The 18335-nt window shown below is 41.1% G+C and overlaps 1 protein-coding gene across 1 annotated transcript in view; it reads right to left on the bottom strand.

The window, feature by feature from the left end:
• LOC117555251 (proprotein convertase subtilisin/kexin type 4-like) overlaps positions 1–17921 on the bottom strand; it is a 241658-nt gene extending 223737 nt beyond the window's left edge. The window contains 2 exon segments of the mRNA XM_034230095.1: positions 3089–3264; positions 17654–17921. Coding sequence (XP_034085986.1) covers positions 3089–3259 — 171 coding nt within the window. The 5' untranslated portion in view covers positions 3260–3264; positions 17654–17921.
• Positions 17922–18335: the final 414 nt, after the last annotated feature.

The following is an 18335-nucleotide window of genomic DNA, read 5'->3' as shown; positions in this document are numbered from 1 at the left end:
TCCCATTCCACTCATGCGGCATTACCACTGGAATGCCAGCAGACATCACAATCCTCCCCGAGCCGGCGCAGGGGCTGCTTGTCAGACTTTTCATTCCACTTCAATGTTTAAAAAATATATATATACGCATATTACAGCAAATTGTGAAGCGTCTGATTCTTCTTGATATTAGGATATTTACAATGGGCTTGACTTAACAAAGGCGAGTTAGTGTCAGTGACATTTAGCATCAGCCTCTGGCGACAGACAGGTAGAAGATGGTAGTCAGCAGATTGGACCTGGGGGGATCGTGAGAGTGGGGGTTGCTCAGGATATGGAGGTGCTGGGTTGGACACCTTATTAACATACAACATGCTTACTGCATATCCTTGTCAATGGATTACTACAGAATCCCAGCACAGCATCTTTTCACTGGTTTCTACACGACATGATTTCAGTACAATTTCACAAATGTGAAATCACATTATAGTCTGACCAAAAGGGGTGTAACGATACTAGATGTGGTACGGTGTAATGATCAAAAATGCACTATTATCATCGATGCAACCAAACAAAAGGATCATCATCCCTTAGATGAAATGATGTTCTCCTTCCTAAATATCTCAACATTGCATAGGCACTGATTTCCACAACACTACTCGAATACAGCTTCATTTTGCACAAGAAAAACCACAATACAAACCAACGATGGGGGTGCAATGATACATTGACATGGATCAAGTGAGGATATTTAGATGTGGATTCCTTTTAAATGATCATACATTGGAAAAACATAACATATCATTATCTTGTAGATACGCTTTTGTTTTTGAAAGGCCCATGGATCGTTTGTGTCACTATTTCAATCGGTTCCTAAGCATTCAAACACTGCCTAAACAAGGCATATCATCACAATATAAACCAACAGAACATTGATATGGTCCATATCATCTTTGAGATGTGCTTTTCTTTTTGAAATAACCATGGAAACAGCTTTTCAATCCTCCTCCCTTACAAACATTGAATAAATATAAGAATAGGGCACTTCATAGTAAACAGGCCAGTTTTATACTTTTTGATAAAAATGCATTGAAGGGCTCATTAATAACATTTTCATATTAAGGGCTGCTTTTTGTAAGTTTGATTAAATGTAACTGGTTATGTTAATGTGTCATATGAGGTTGTCTTATATTGCAGACAAAACTTGTGATTTACCAACTAGGGTTGCCAGAAACTGACCATGATCAAAATCGATTATTCGGCAGCCCTGGCGAATAATAATCGATTATTCGATCGACAAAAGGAATTCCGTTGTTTTCTTTACTGGAACATGTTTAACAGTACAAACAACAAACATGCACGCATGTCATCACAACGACGTGGCCTTGAAGTGAAGTTGGTAATGGCCGGCTGTGCTGCGTCTTTCTCTGTAACCTCTTTGGCGTGCTTCGCACTCAAATGCGAACGCATTGTTGAGGTTGAGCTGTGATAGACCAACGTCTTTTCGCAGAGCTTGCATTTAACTTCCTTTGGACTTGTAAGTTCGAAGTAGTTCCACGAGGAGGAACTCTTTTTACCTGCCGCTTTGTTCATCTTTAGTCGCACGTGTGAGGGAGAGGGGGGGTGGGGGCGGTGTGTCGCGTGCTGCAGCAGCAGTCTGCTCTGCACGCAGGCTTCCTCCAAGTTTACAGTAAAACAAACTGGTGGTGTGACCAATGGCCATTTACAATTATTAATACTATTACTATTATTAGCATTAGTCTATATTTTGGTTGAAACTAAGCCAGAAAAAGAAAAAAGAACACATAAATAATAATAAAAAAATATATAAATAAAATCGATTTTAAAAATAATATTCGATTATGGAGACTGTAACGAATATTCAAATAATCGAATAATCACTGGCATCCCTATTACCAATCTACTAACACAAATAAAGTTAGTGTATATATGTTTTTATACTGAAACGTTTTTCTTGTGTTTTTGTAATTCCAAGTGGCATGGAGGGACTATCAGTGGTGTAAGAGCAGAAAGAAATGCAGGGAGAAGCAGAGGTGTTTGTGTGCATACATGAGGGACAATGAGAGAGAGACATGCAGAGAGTTAGACAGAGACGGGGGTGGACTGTCCAATACACTCCTGATAAAGGTCACAGAGATGTTTTATTCATGATCCAGGCAGCAGCAGTGGCAGCAGAGGGGCCAAGGTTGAAATGAGCTTGCGTCCCCGTTCCCCAGGGCCAGCGCTGCACACGGCCTCACACCGGGCCAGCAGACACGGTCCCCTACTCCCCTAACTCTTATCAATAATGCCAAAACGCATACACACACTCTTTCAGTATCACTCATCAATAACTCCAATCAGACTGTTCTTTTATTGATGGAGGAACAAGCACCTGCTCCCAAAGTTCATTCTTTTAAACATGCTTAAGTGATGCTAAATTCTTTTAAGGGGACTCTTGGAGACTGTAGGTGTGACGTAATGTGGGATATTCAGACAGTCAGAAAAAGTTCCTTTCAAAATATGTTATGCCCTTGAACAGCCTCTTTGAACTCGCCCTTACAAAAGAAATACAGTATTCCAGCTATCCAAGACCCGCTCAGAGCCTTTTATACATTCTTTTCCTGCAGCAGAGAATTTCTTTTTTTAAGGGAGCTGACACCATTTCAGACTCAACACCCAAAGTAACCTTTAAAGTATTGATGTGGATAAATCACATGTAGTCTTCTGACAAATGGAAAGATTTCACTATGACAGATTAAAACTCAGGCAAATAGGTAAAGACCCAATCATCTCTGAAGACATTCAACTGGAGCCTATTCCACATATTGGAGTTTCTCACAGGCGTGAACTGGTTAGATAGGAGTGTGTATGTGCATGTATGTGTCTTTATATGTGTGTCACTGTGTGTAGACTCTAGTGCCTTTGATCAGATATGAAATATTCAGAAAGGCTGCTGTAATTTGATGAAAGTCAGATATCCCTCAAATAGGAAACAGAAGTCAGCACTTTGGAAGCTCTTGAAAAAAAAACTCAGTAACAGGGAAATGTAAGATCCAGGCCTATATATGCGGAGGCAACAACAAGGGGCTTTTAAACATGCACTGACCTGCTGTATGAACTCCAGTGTGTGCTGCTCAGCCAGAGCTCTGGCGGCTCTGATGCCTCTGTCCATTTGCACCGCATAGAAGACGTGGCGGTTGGTCCCACTATGCCCCTCTGTGGTCACTAGCTTCATCTGCATCAGGCAGACAAGCACCAGCACAACTGCACTGAACATGGAGCCTGTACAAAAGAAGGACTGATTAGTTACCAAATAGTTGTAGAAAATGCAACATTTTACTTAAATGCAAGTCCATAATGTATATTTTAGGACAGTCTTAACCCACATTACTTCTTTATAAATGATATTAGAGTGTGTTCCTAGAAGTAAAACCAGTTTAGAAGTGGTGCCGTGATGAAGTATTTATTCAAGCCAACCTTGATGTTAGCATGGCCAGAAAAAAGAAGTCCTTTATTCCATCGGCTGTGACTCTCCTAAATAACAGTCCGTTTAAATAACTTGACTCAAACTTAAGCCCCCTTTTCAAGCCTAAAGGATCCTTCTTAGGACATTCTGACACCAACACCATCATCTAATCTGAATGTACTGTATAGTAAATGATTTATTTTAAATACAACTGATATTTGAATGGACATAAGCCATTCGAAAAACAAAACCCTCAGTAATTGTATTAAGACAAGCCACTTTGTCACTTTAGGTAATTTCCCTATTTGTGTGTGTATAAATTGTGTGTTGTTCTGTGTATGGTGAGTGTTGCTTTATTTGCCAGTGCCAAAGACACAATTCCATTTCACATAGATTTGATTGACAATAAAGTAATCTGAATTACAACGGATCCCTCAGCAAAAAGGATTGGGATTTTTCCATTGGATTTCCAAAAATTGCAGAAAACAAGATACTGTATGTGGTAAATTAACGTTTATGATACTTGTTTTGTTCAGCAGAATCATCTCCACTTCAGGTTGATGATGTTTAGTAGTTTCATTAGGTAACTTATTAGCAACTGCTGTGTTTAAATGACACATAAAAGATTCAGACATTTACGATTTGGCTAATGACATATTTATTGGGTATTTGATGTTGTGGAACAACTCTTTAACCTTTTTTTAACCGAAATGTTTGAGCTCATTCCTGCACCATTCATTGAAAGCCTATAATAACACTGTATAGTTATTACAGTAAATCATATATTGATATCATCAAACATAGTATCAAGAAAGCATGACGGTAAGGGTGAAACTCATGACTATTCCATTTTCCATTCATTATTTTTAAAAGTAGAAATTGTGAAAAATGCCCAACATGACATATTCATATTGCAAATGTTGTCCTATCTACACTCAAAAACACAAATATAATAAGTGTATGTATCATAAATGATTATGAAAAGCATCACATCCTCATATTTGATAACCTGGACCCAGACCGAAAAGACAAACAAATATTTACTCTTTTACATTTTTCAGTTCTAAACTTATAAACAAAACTTTCCAGAATCCCACTGGATGCTCTCTCCCTAAAATAAAGTTTAAAAACTGACATTATTAATATCCACATTAAAAAAACACAAACACCTACGATTTTAAACCTTAACACAACACTCCAAATCCCATCTAACTACACACATGAGTTTAAAGAGTGTGGGATTCAGCATCTCTGCGTTGGCAATTGTGAAGCAATTTGCCCACAGCCACCTCCTCTGTACTCTTGCACAAAATCCACAGCGGCTGCCACCTACATCATGCGCACCACCCACCTGTAGCCGGAGTGAAGCGTCCAGGAGAAATCTTTCACCCAGTGCGATGAAAGCTAGAACTCTGGCATCGGGGGGCCCCGAGCTAGACAACGCACTCTCTCCAGTTCCCAACCCACACGTTTAATCTCCTGGCCTTGATGCAAATGCTTCTGAGAGCAGAAAGGCAGCGGCGCTCTCATTGTGTGAACTAACTTCCCTCTTTAAGCAAAACAGGAACTTTATCAGGCTTTTCTATGCCTGCGCTTTCCTGTGAACTGTGATAGAATGACAGGTTGTCACCTCTCTTCTCAGTGACTACTTGACAAGAAGAAAAAAAACACTCAGACCATAGGATGAATGCATTATTGAAGAACATTAATTGCTTACACTCCCACTCCTTCCCACAGATTACATTTACTGCTGATCCACGAATATTGTCAATATATTTGTATATTTAATACAAGTGAGTTTATACATAAAGTTATTAGAAAAGTGATTTTATAACTTGTTAGTAAGTTTCTTTCCAAATACACACATAGCTCTTAAACAACAAAAGGCTGAATTTCTTAGTAGCTATTTGGCAAAAATGTCATGGACAACCATTCCATCTTTTTTTGACAGGAGTTTAAGTTAAAGTGAAAGTGCTAAAAAAAAATGATGTTTCATCTTCATAATTGTGCGGTTTTTGTGTGAGTCCTCAAGATGTTCAACTAACGATTTTAGGGTTTTAGAATGTTGGCGGGAAACTTGAGCTTCTGTAAATAGTGTTGGACATTTTTTTACTTATTTCTGACATTTTCACACCAAAAAAAAAAAAAATCAATTATTATGAAGATAATCAACTGATTAATAAATAATTTAAGCAATTGTTAGCTGCAAAAGTACATCATTGTTACAATTGAATCTATTGATCTTTGATGGATTGTTAATTAACGTTTGAAGCAAAGTGCTAACATTTTGATGTTCCAGTTTTTCAAATCTGCCAATTCAGTCTCCATGACATTTCAAGTCACCCTATTATGCTAGTTTTTGGTTTTCCCTTTCTTGTAGTGTGTTTTATAGGTTTGTGTGCATGCAAATGGTCGTCAAAGGCTAAACATTGACGTCAGAGGGAGTTTCTCTCCCACTGACTCCAATGGACTCCTTTGTTTACTTCCATAACATAATGACATTGCTATGTAACACTCACACTTTACAGACACATTTCCAAGCTGATGACCAATCACAACAGAAACCGGGCACAACCGTATGAGACAAATAAACCCCCAAAAAATAATCAAAATTAATTGAGAAAGTAATCTTAACATAATTAATAATGAATACAATTGCTAGTTGCAGCCTTACATCATTGTTCAAATGGAATCTATTGCCTGTAATCTCTGTACTTTTTGGAACAAATTCTGCAATTTCACTCCCACTAACACACATTGGAACTCCAAACTGGAAGATTGAGATCTCTCAATCCATTTAATTCTGTTTGTATGTTTATCTGACTTCTCTTCAAAAGCAAAGTGCCTCCTCCTGCAGCATTTCCCCCCCCAAACATCAAGGAGTGCTTCTGACCACCGTTTAAAGTCTACAGCATCCTTCAGCTCCAATCTCCCAAGCCGCTGATTGAAATCGATAACCTCACTTGGGGCTCGGGTCCTAGTCAATCCCACTGGAGGTGCAGGGCCGGCGGCGTGCACCCCAACCAGCGAGGAGTGGGGCCTCAGGCAGAGATGGAGTAGACAGTCAGAGAGGGAGGGAGCAAAGGGTGAGCGCATGAGTACAGCAGAGCCACATTGAACAGTGTCAGGGCCTCGGGGCCTTCTGGGACGCTGATAAAGTACCTGGACATTTTTATAGACAAACTACTTATTTCCGTCCTCATATCGCTCGGGAAGACTGATAACTTTATATTCCTCCCAGGCAGATGAATGAAAGGAGGAGGGGGGGGGGGGGCTTTCAGGAGTTTAATTGATCAAACTGTAGCCACAAGGGTTTTTTTCTGGAGATAAAAGAGACTAGCTCTCCCTCTGTACAATGCAGAGATCTTTTAGAAAGCAGACCCAATGAAAAAAGAGAATGTAAGTCATTATGCAAAGTCATTACAAGCCTCTGACTATACTCTTTAAAGAGATGGTGTTAATGGTGGAATTGTATGTACAGGATTTCCAGAGGTCAAACCTCTGGTCGTAGGATAACATTATTTTACAATGTCCCGATTTTTACTCTAACCAAACTTATAGACGGCTGTTTTGAGGTCAAACTATTTTAAGAGTCTGACAACAGTAAAATATCATGCATTACTGCTCAGAGGGCAACAAGGGGTAAGCCAGGGCCGAATTCACCATATACATTGGTGGGGGACACATCCCCCCCAATATTCAGATACGCTCAAAATGTCCCCCCCAATAATATATAGCCTAACTCAGGGGTCGGCAACCCGCGTCCCTCGAGCCGCATGCGGCCCTTTAAGCCCTCTGCTCTGGCTCCCTTGAGCTTAGACAAAAATAAGAAGGAAATAAAATAAAAGTATTTGTAGGACTATTTATATTTTCTTGCATGGTTGAAAATGTTTCGTATCTTGTATTTTGAGGTGATACTATGACACATAAATAAAAAACAAAACGGTTTTAATTAGGTCAACTAAAATATGCGTCACATCCTGCTACGGTCCCGCGCTAGCGCCTTTTCTTGGAGGCGAATAACCTGACCCCCGGCTCGATGAGCGAACTATGGATAAATCAAAGAAAAGTACCGGAGGAACACAGGATTTAATTCTGCGTGGACAGAGTTATCTGCTTTCACAGCAAACGATGCTGGTTTACCGGTATGTTTGATATGTAGAGAGAAGTTGTCAAAGGTGCTGCAGCCTTTACGTATCGAGGAACAACACGGGAGAGGAAGACAGCTGACGATCTTCAGTCATAATTCAATGGGGTATGTAATTTATTTCAGAAAACACTTTTTGTTATATTCCATGGAATGCTCTTAACGTCCCGATAGCAATGAATACATTAAATGCTTGACAAAAAATACATAAACATTTTTATCTCTGGAAGCCGTAGCGCTGTAAAAAGCACGACCAATCATTTTAGCCGGCCCAGCTAAAGTAACTGGATGGCCTACCTGCCTGTCAGCCTTCCATCTGTGCACAAACTTATCTCGTGCCCTGATTGGTCATGTGCGCGTTCGTGTGTTTTGGAGGAGGGGCTCTGTAAGGAAGTCTGAAGGAAGAGGCATATTTTTTCCGGTTGTGTACTTTCAAATTCTAGCGCACTTGAGCTCAGTGGCGTAGCGGAGGCCCCCGCACCCCCCGCGGTGCAGGGGAGCCCGGGAGCTTAGGGGGCCCCGCCCCCCCTGTAGGCTATCCTCTTAGAGTTCGTAACGCGGGAACAGGGCGCAGAGGGCGGGGCCCCCCCCTCCCTTCTATGTTGCTACGTCATGTGTACGCTGCCTGTAGTAGTACAACAGTGTATCATTATAATTATTTGCTCACCTGCGATAGGGCTAGCCGGCTGATAACTAATGTTCATTGGCAGGCTGGGCAGCGTTCAAAACAAAGCGGGAAGCATTGCTCATATAAATAACGTTCATTAGTTGCGTTGCCGGTAAACATGAAAAATGAAGCGCCACTACCTAAGCGGTGCTCAGAAAAGCAAAATGAGAGCGAAAGCCGAACAGGAGAGGGCAAAACTACCTAAAATAACGTAATTGTTCCGGCAGGCAGCAAAGGTAGACTCTAACGTTACTGCAGATAGACCGCTAGCAACCCCCCCCCCCGGCCCCCGGCCGTCAGCTCCGAGTCCAGGCAGACAGCCCAGCAGCCCCGTTACAGCCGAGCCAGCTAGTCGTGCCTCACGCTTCGAGACAGGTTAGAATAATAGAAAGTTTTATTCGCCAATCGCCATAAACAGTACGAGTCAGTATGCTACAGGTTACATTGGAATTGGAATATAATCCGTTCCTTTTTGCAGGTCAGCAAGAAGTCAGCTGTGCCCCTCCGAGGCCAGTTCAGACATAGCCAAGGTTGCCCAGCCAGCTATCCGTGCCCCGACAGTGACAGCAGCTCCCACCCACCCCAGGGACACGTTGGCCAGCGACAACTCTGTGACTGAATACCCTACTGATAGGGGGAAATTTCCTGTAGATTTAGAAGACGATGATGTTAAACGGTACATTCTGAATAACGGGCCATGCAAGCCTGAAGGGCCATTCAAAAGGGATGGGAAGGGAAGGTGCTTTTCAAAAGAGTTCTATAACAAAACCTCCAAAATTGGATGTAGAATTCCGCGCAAGTGGCTATGTTACTCGCCATCTATGGACCGGGTGTACTGTGAGCAGTGCTGGCTGTTCGGTGACAGACCGTCTGCCCATCACCTCCACCAAGCGTGGAGAATAGGAATAAATGATTGGCAGGGTCTCTCTAAAAAGATTAAGGAACACGAATTATCTCGCTCTCATTTGGCAGCATGTGTCGTGTATGATACGTGGAAAAATAATCTGACCATTGACGTGCAAATATCATCTGAGTTTAAGAGAGAGGTGGGGTTTTGGACCGAGGTCCTAACCAGAATAACTGATGTTACACTAACACTGGCCTCTCGCAACTCTGCTTTCCGGGGTCACAGAGAGAAAATAGGTGATATAGATAATGGTAATTTCTTATCTACCATAGAACTTATGGCACGTTATGATCCAGTTCTGCAAAGGCTTATTGAAAGTAAAAAGAAGGTGCACTGCTATCATTGCTATCGAAAAAAGTGCAGGACACAATCATTACAGACATACAGAATGCAGAATTCTATTCGATTATAATGGATACTACCCAGGACATTTCAAAGTAGACCAACTGAGTCAAGTGTTCAGATATGTTACTATAGCAAATGATGAAAATGGAAACCCTACAGAGGTGAAAATAAACGAAAGTTTTTTGGGCTTCCATGCAGTCACAGACCAAACTGCTGCAGGTCTAGAGAGAGAAATTCTCGAATCGATGGAGAGAAAGGGGATACTAATTGGGAAGTGCCGCGGACAAGGATATGACGGGGCTAGCAATATGAGTGGCGTCTACTCCGGTGTACAAAAACGCATAAGGGATAAAGAGCCCAACGCAGTGTACATTCATTGTGCTGCGCACAATTTAAACCTTGTACTCAATGATGCATGCCAAAATATACCTGAGATAAAAGACTTCTACGACACTGTTGAAAGGCTATATGTATTCTTTAGTGGAAGCATCAAACGATGGGAGCTTTTGGAAACACACCTCTCAGTGCCCAAGGCTGGCCAGCCTACACTGAAGAGACTATGCCCGACACGATGGGCATCAAGACAAGACGCCGTCCAATCATTGCGGTTCCGTTATGCTGACATTATGCAAGCGCTAACTAAGATAGACTTGCTCTCCAAAAAAAGCGAGGAACGTGCCGAGGCGACTGGCTTGAAAAAGGCCATGGAGAGCTTTGAGTTTGTTGTAATGACTGTAATACAGGGCAAGGTCCTTGAAACAGTCAACATTGTGTCCCAAGCTCTCCAGCGCAAAGACGTGGACCTCTTACAGGCGACAGCAATGCTTGGTAACGCAACCGATACACTTGCCCAACTCTGAGGAGAGTTTGATGGCTTAAAAGCGCACGCGCAAGACCTGGCATCCTCATGGGGTGTCCACAGTCTCTTCAAAGACAGACGCGCAAGACGCACAAAGAGGCACTTTTCAGAGCTTTGCGATGACCAGCGGCTCCAAGACCCAGGGGAGCATTTTAGAGTGGCGGTATTTTACGCAAATATCGATATTGTCGTTGCCCAACTCAAAAATCGATTTGTTGGAATGAGCGAAGTTGCACAGCGATTTTCTTTTCTGCTTCCCCGCGAACTTTTGCGCGCAACAGACAAGGATCTGTCTGAGTCCGCAAGTGCTTTATCAGGCCAGTATAAAGACGACCTGTCAGCCGAGTTTCCTTTCCAGATCCTGTCCCTCCGTAATGCTCTTAGGCCTACTATAAAGAAAATTGAGCGTGGAACAATCAAAGACCTTGCACAAACCCTGCTCATTGAAAATCAGTCCATTTTCCCAAGTATCCCCGATGTTGCCACAGCACTGAAATTGTTTTTAACTATATCCGTGACTGTTGCCAGTGCTGAGAGATCTTTCTCAAAACTTAAATTAATAAAGACATATTTGAGGAGCACAATGTCGCAAGAGAGACTGTCTGGGTTAGCAGTCCTTAGTATTGAGAGCCGACGCGCGCGCAGTATAGATTTAAAGACTGTTATACAGGACTTTGCGCAGAAGAATGCCAGGAGACGCGCTCGTATAAAATAATAGGCCTACAAAGCAGCTCCTGATTGCATCCTCTATGTAGCCTATAGGATGTGTTTTATTTGTAGGCTACTTTTCTTTTATACAGAATGTTATATATATGTGAACCGTTCCGTTGTGTGAACTCCAATGATGATAGGCTATAACGTTCTACAATATACCTTCATGTTACAAAAAATACACAGCCACTTGTTTGTATTTGTCAATGATGTTTAAATCAGATGTATATTATTATACAGTTCCTACTGACCCTATACTGTTTAAATCAGATGTATCTTTATACAGAAAGTTCCTACTGACCTATAGGCCTACTGTTTACAAAAGATGCCTGAAAAAATAAACATTTAAAAAAGTGGCCGGGATGTCTATCCCATGTCACTCTATTATTGATTTAGGGGAGGGGGCGGGGCCCCATGGTCCGACCTGCGGGGGAGCCCCGAAATATTGCGCAACGCCACTGCTTGAGCTGGTTTCCCCATTCTTACCTACTCTACCTTTAACTCTTTTTAGGGTGCAGCTATATATTTTATTTATTTCAAAGTGGGCCCATTTTAATTATATTTTGTTTCCTTCAAATGTGCAGAAGTGTGTGTTTAATTTATTTTAAAGTAGGCCTGTGTATTATTTGTAATTCTCCTTATAGGAGTTCTTTGTTTCTTATTAGAGGTTAACAGTTTTATATAATGTAATAAATATCCTAATAAATGCAAAAAAACTGTAGTTTTTGTCTGATATAACAATAAATACAACTTTATAAGTTATCAAGCTATGAAATATGTTTTGCGGCTCCAGACAAAAAAATGTTTGGAAAAAGGAGCAAAATGGCTCTTTTGGTCAAAAAGGTTGCAGACCCCTGGCCTAACTGATATAAAAAAAATTAAATAAAATTGCTATTCTATAACTTTTTTATTTTGGTTATTTGTATACTTGAACATTTTTATTTTTTTCACCAAAATGATATATTCTTTTCATCTGTAAATTGGTTCCGCCTTTGTTTATTTATGCATACCTTTATTTTGTACACGGGGGGTGTATTTCGCTGTCGCACGTCCGAGTCCAGCTTCAGTTAGCGTTGATGCTCCAAGCAGGTCAGTCCTGTTTTAATTTGCCCTCCATCAGTTCTGGTATCTTTTTCTAGTTAGCCCTAAACTATATTATTTTATTTCGTAATGGTATTGTTAATGAACCCTCCGGTTTAGCTTCTTTGTGTAAATAACTTGTAGTTCTGATACAGTTTCGTGAATAACAGTTTCGTGTTGTTTTTTGCCCCCCACGGTTTGACAGGTTTTAAAGTATCCCATGTGTTAGTGAATTTTTATATATTTTCCTTTAGAATGGCAGGAAATTAGTATTCAAATTTTTGGTCCCCCCCAATGTTGACTCCATGGTTACGGCCTTGGGGTAAGCAGTAAAGATAATTTCACTGGAGTCCAAGTAATCATTCCCAATAGAGCAGTATGGAACTTTATTGTCCCAGGAGGGCACGGCATACGTCTTTGGCTGGTCCATCAGGACAATAAACACAGTGAAAGCAATATGTTGATATTGTTATACCGTGTTTATTCTGACAAAAGATAATTACCACTACCAAGATCAAAGTAATACAAATCTTCAGGCATGGGGTTACTTTTATGCTGTTTGTTCATTATATTGATTGCACATCAAATATTTTTTTATATATATTTTTGTTTGCAAAAAGTGTTTGTATAGAGTTGAGGAGATATTAAGTGTCATCTTTCCTACAAACAGCGACATTAAGCGGTGCATTTTATCATTTTTGTCGCCGTCCTGCAATTCTCTAGAGCAGTGGTTCTCAAACTTTTTTCACTCATGTACCCCGTTTGAAAAAAAATTCAGCTAAGTACCCCCTGATCAGCGCAAAAACTATTTGTTAAGGAAAAAAAGCCTATATAAAGAGGTACAGTGCAGCGCTGCACCATCAGTGTCTGATTTATTAAAACATCAACCTTCTAACTGAGAAGCACTTAAATGCTACACTTCAAATGTTTACAATCCATCACTAAATTCATGGCAAACCAATTTTAACATCATGCAATAACACTAAGACGACATTAGTTGCATTGAACTGATCTTTTTAATAAATTGTACTTACAATTTAGTGAGAAACATGGGCTTGAGCTTCACTGAGGATCTTTGTCATTCTGACAGGGAGGCACCTGCAGTTACACTTCGCGTTTTGAAATATGTGTAACTCTGTTCATATAAAACCCACACTGCTAAAACTTTGTTACTTTTCCTAAAATTGGTATATTTATTTATTTATTTTGGGGCGTGGGGAATGAAGAGAACAAATATAGTAGCATTTTATGAGCATGGGATTTTGACCCCTCATATAAACATATGCATAATGCTGCGCTATACTTTGCGGCCACACGCCGTTGCCAAGCAACGCTTATTGTTTAGGTGTCCTTTGATAAGCAGGCAGTTTTATAATTAACTAGAACTAGCTAGATCTGATAGATTTGGACTTAGACGCGAGTGAAGTCTAACCGGACGCGAGAGAGAGATCAGAGATCCGATCAGCTGCTGCTGACTGAGAACACGCAGCTCTGCATGATCACAGCTCCGCCGCTGTGACGGACCGTTGAGCCGAGCAAAAATACACTTAGAGTTAGACCTAACACACTTAGCTAGTTTATCTACTCTGGAACTAGCTAAACTAGTTATAAATATATTTATTATTTACAGTCGGGTCACTTATTACAGGTTCAGCGAGCTGCACGAGACTGACGGGCTGTCAGGAGAGGGAGAGGAAAAGAGAGCACCCCGTTTATTTTTCCCATTTTATTATCCAGAATTACTGTAAACCTTTGAATAAAGTAGTTAAACTACTATTAGTAGTTTGTGTAAATGCATGTGTGTATGAATTATACGTTTTTGTATGATTTTAGTAGAATAAATTAAATTAAATTAAAAAATGTTTTTTTTTTCATTAACATAAAATAAATCTCACGTACCCCCTGCAGTACTCCAACGTACCCCTAGGGGTCCGCGTACCCCCATTTGAGAACCACTGCTCTAGAGCGTCCACACAGCAGCGTGCGTTGACGCTTGGAGGTGGGCGTATCTGAAGCTTGGGGATTTTTTGCGAGCAACGCGACCAACAACCAATCACATTAATCTCCCGCCCCCGACATACAAAGCAATAGCAATGTTAAAACGAAGTAAACTGGATATAAAATCCCCAAACAAGCGAAAACCTACCAGTTTCACCCACTGTCTCTGCCACCTCCCTCCATGCCTTGCTCCTCCGGTTTGTATCCCGGTAGATCAACAGAGACTGATCATACAGCACCGGGTGATTCACTACCGCTATAATGAATTTTCCCTCCATTTTTTTGAATATGAGGAAATGACCTGCGTAGTCTCTCCCAGCATACACGCGGTTTGATTGGCTAGCACTTGTACTGGCAGATTTGCATAAACGGATATCATTGGCTGACGCCTCCGTCGAGGCGTCAAAAGTTGAACATTGCTCAACTTTTGACGCCAGCTACGCCAGCTACAGCAGCAACGCTCCACGTCGCTTCCCAAAATGCAGTTCGGCTAAAAGTGACGTCACCCCATTCAAAGTGAATGGGCAGAAGCGTTGGAAGCTTCAACGCACGCCGCTGTGTGGACGGGCCTTTTATTTGCCACAGTAATGTTAACGTCGCAGACAGGAATATAGTATCTAAATCTGAAGTGTCCTATAGAAAGAACATGCATGCATTCACCATATATTGTCCCTAGTTGCAATTTTCAGACAGAATTACATAAGGCAATGCAAGGCAAGTTTATTTATATAGCACCTTTCAACACAAGGCAATTCAAAGTGCTTTACAAAAAACGAAAGATATTAAGAAAATGGCATTTAAAAGATAATAACATAAACATTAAAAGAAAAAATACATGGATAAAAGTTACAGTGCAGTTTAAGATGAATAGTTCAATTAAAAGCAGCGGCAAAAAGAAAAGTCTTTAGTCTGGATTTAAAAGTAGTCAAAGTTTTAGCGGACCTGCAGTTTTCTGGGAGTTTGTTCCAGATATTTGGAGCATAACGGTACGTCCACACAGCAGCTTTTCAAAAATCTTGAAAATCTTGGAGCTGGGCGTGTCTGAAAGCTTGGGGATTTCGCGACCAACAACCAATCACATGAATCTCCCGCCCCCGACATACAAAGCAAAAAACCCCGGTTCTTCTCCACTATTTCTTTTTTTTAACATTTTTAACATTTATGAGATTAATGTTTATGGTGCTATTGTATGCTACATTCCATGCTGGCTAATGATACTGTCTATGCTTGCTAGCAACGAAGTAAACTAGCAACGAAGTAAACTGGATATAAAATCCGCAAACAAGCGAAAACCTACCAGTTTCACCCACTGTCTCTGCCACCTCCCTCCATGCCTGGTTCCTCCGGTTTGTATCCCGGTAAGTAAATAGGGACTGGTCATAAAGAACCGGGTGATTTGCTACCGCAAAAACTAACTTCTCCTCCATTTTTGTGGAATATAGAAATGAACTGCGGTCTGGTTCTCCCAGCTTGCACGCGGTTTGATTGGCTAGCGCTTGAACTGTCAGATTTGCATAAACGGATCTGATTGGCTGTCGCTTCCAGCTCAGCCTCAAAAGTTGAACATTGTTCAACTTTGGAATCCTGAACATCCTGGAAATCCTGGAAATCTTCGCCTCGCCCCCCCACAATGCAGTTCGGCGACAAGCGAGGGAAAGTGACGTCATCCCCATTCAAAGTCAATGGGCGGAGACGCGCTGGAAGCGGTGGACAAATCGCCAAAAGCTGCTGTGTGTACGGGCCGTAATAACTAAATGCTGCTTTTCCATGTTTAGTTCTGACTCTAGGGACAGAAAGCTGACCAGTCCCTGAAGACCTGAGAGATCTGGATGGTTCATCATTTAGCAGGAGGAAATGTATTTTGGGCCTAAACCAAAGCTAAACCAAAGCTTTATAATAAGGTTACATAAGGTCAACAAATAGTTGCAAAAGGGGCACTTATTGGGGGGTGTGTGTGTGTGTGTGTGTGGTGTGTGTGTGTGTGTGTGTGTGTGTGTGTGTGTGTGTGTGTGTGTGTGTGTGTGTGTGTGTGTGTGTGTGTGTGTGTGTGTGTGTGTGTGTGTGTGTGTGTGCGTGCGTGCGTGCGTGTGTGTTAAAACTAAGACTTTATAATCTCTATAAACAAGATGCTGGTATTAATTGGGATCAGGCTTCCAATTTTAGTCTGAGTAATATTGCCCTGTCAAGTTTGAAAAGGTTCTGGTTAATTGCAGGTAAACAGTCTGTGTGAAGAACACAAGAGACGGAACGCATTAGACCAAATGCAATCTCTGAACCTATTGGCTATCAACCTATCAACTCTTTAGCTTGAAACTAACTTGAAATGAGCTTTTAACAAGGCTACTTGTGAAACAATCTGGTTTTCGACATCTCTCAGTCTCAACTCAGACTCCATTCTAGAGTCTCATATATGGCTTATCAGTAAACAATTGGTGACGCACAGAACAATAAGTCTTGTTGAAATGTCACTGTGTGGCCATGGTGTCGAACTGGCTTCAGAGCCCGGCACTCGACAAAACTACACCTGGCTAGTTGTAGTTTTATAAAAATGTAAATAAAAGTCAAAGTTGGCTTGGAACATGTGGAACATGTTTTCAGGTAGGCTAGGAGGCCACTCAGTCCTCTGATTGTTACATTCATGTTAAACCCATGGAAACATTTGTTCAACTCTGTTTAATTATCTTGCAATCTAGATTGTTTGTTGAAGTACTCATTGATATTTTTGACTTTTATAATAACCTTTCCCCACCTTAGTCTTTTCCAGGGCTCCATAGAAAGCAGAAGGGTAACTATTAAAGTCACTTACAATGGTTGCATTCAATTTAGGTTTGCCAGGCCCTTGTCATGTCACCGCTGAGTAATTGGCAGGCCTTATGGGCACCTGAATGTACTGTAACAGAGCCACAGTAAACTTTTATTTTACTTACACTTCTGCTACTGTCCCAGGTAAGACATTTCTATTCACAGTGTAGCGCCACCTTTTAACAACCTGAATGAGGTCTAATCTGGCAACACTGTGACGTGTATTACTTTTACTATAATGTATTTTACAGAGGGGCAACATTTCAACATTGCTTCTACAGTAGTCTGTCAGTAGTGACAGACATTTGTGATAGCAACAGTAGTCCAATAGACAAGGTCAGGTAATTTACTAATAAAATCTCCCTATATCAAATATAGGCATACAATCCCTTCCTTGTCTTGTGATAATATAATACATAGGAAACATGGAATGCATTCAGAGAATGGACTGGAACACATCTTAATAGTGATGACATTTTAAAGTCCTGTGTCTTGAATTGTGGTGTGTTTCATATTGAAGTCAACCTGCTAGTGCATCCAGACTGGAGACGAGGCTACATCAGAAGGCGAGGGGGGGGGGGGGATAAACAGGTTCAAACGACCTCACCCCCTCCATGCACCACCACGGTGCACAGAAAGGATTCAATGGGTTTGTAGTGTAGTGACAGGAAAAAAAAGCAAGCATTTACCTTTCTTTTGCAGGCGACAGAGCCTTCACACACACACACGGGCTGCCTCCTGTTGAAAGCAGGGAGGGAGGTCGATGCATCGTAAAGGACCAAATCTCCCGACGCGTCCATTTTTATTGTGTCCACTTACTCCTGGTAATAAAACGTGCAAATTAGAGCATGCAAAACACTGAATCTATACCGTGCATCTCCTCACTGGACCAGTCAAACGTGGAGAAATAACGAAGTGTAAGTCGACAAAACGAGCACATCCACGGCGTGTGGCGGAACGGGGGGACTTTGTAAAGATGTGTGAATGCATTAGAATGCAAGAAATGGTGTGATGGCGAGAGACAGATCTGCATATGGAAATTAGGGTTAGCGTGGATAAAATCCTACTTAGACCACTGTAATAATTTTAGTAGTACCCTTGCAGGGTGATAACAAGTGACTAATAATACTAACATGTCTAAAAAAAAAGTAATGTCATGGGGCAGGTGCTGTGGTCAAACATAAAAGCACTTTCATTAACATCTATTACATGTGCTAAAGGCTATCACGTTTCTTTAATAACAACCATATAGACATTTTAGACTGAGCAGTGTTTTCGCGGGTTTCTGTTATGGCCTATATATTTGTGTGTAAATGAAACGTACACCTGTAACTATTTTTGTAAACAAAGACTAAACAAAAACGTTTTAAA

This window comes from Gymnodraco acuticeps, unplaced genomic scaffold, assembly GCF_902827175.1.
Source record: "Gymnodraco acuticeps unplaced genomic scaffold, fGymAcu1.1, whole genome shotgun sequence".
In the NCBI taxonomy this organism is placed as follows: domain Eukaryota; kingdom Metazoa; phylum Chordata; class Actinopteri; order Perciformes; family Bathydraconidae; genus Gymnodraco; species Gymnodraco acuticeps.
Note: the sequence above shows the minus strand (reverse complement) of the source record. Positions and strands in the feature narration are given on the sequence as shown.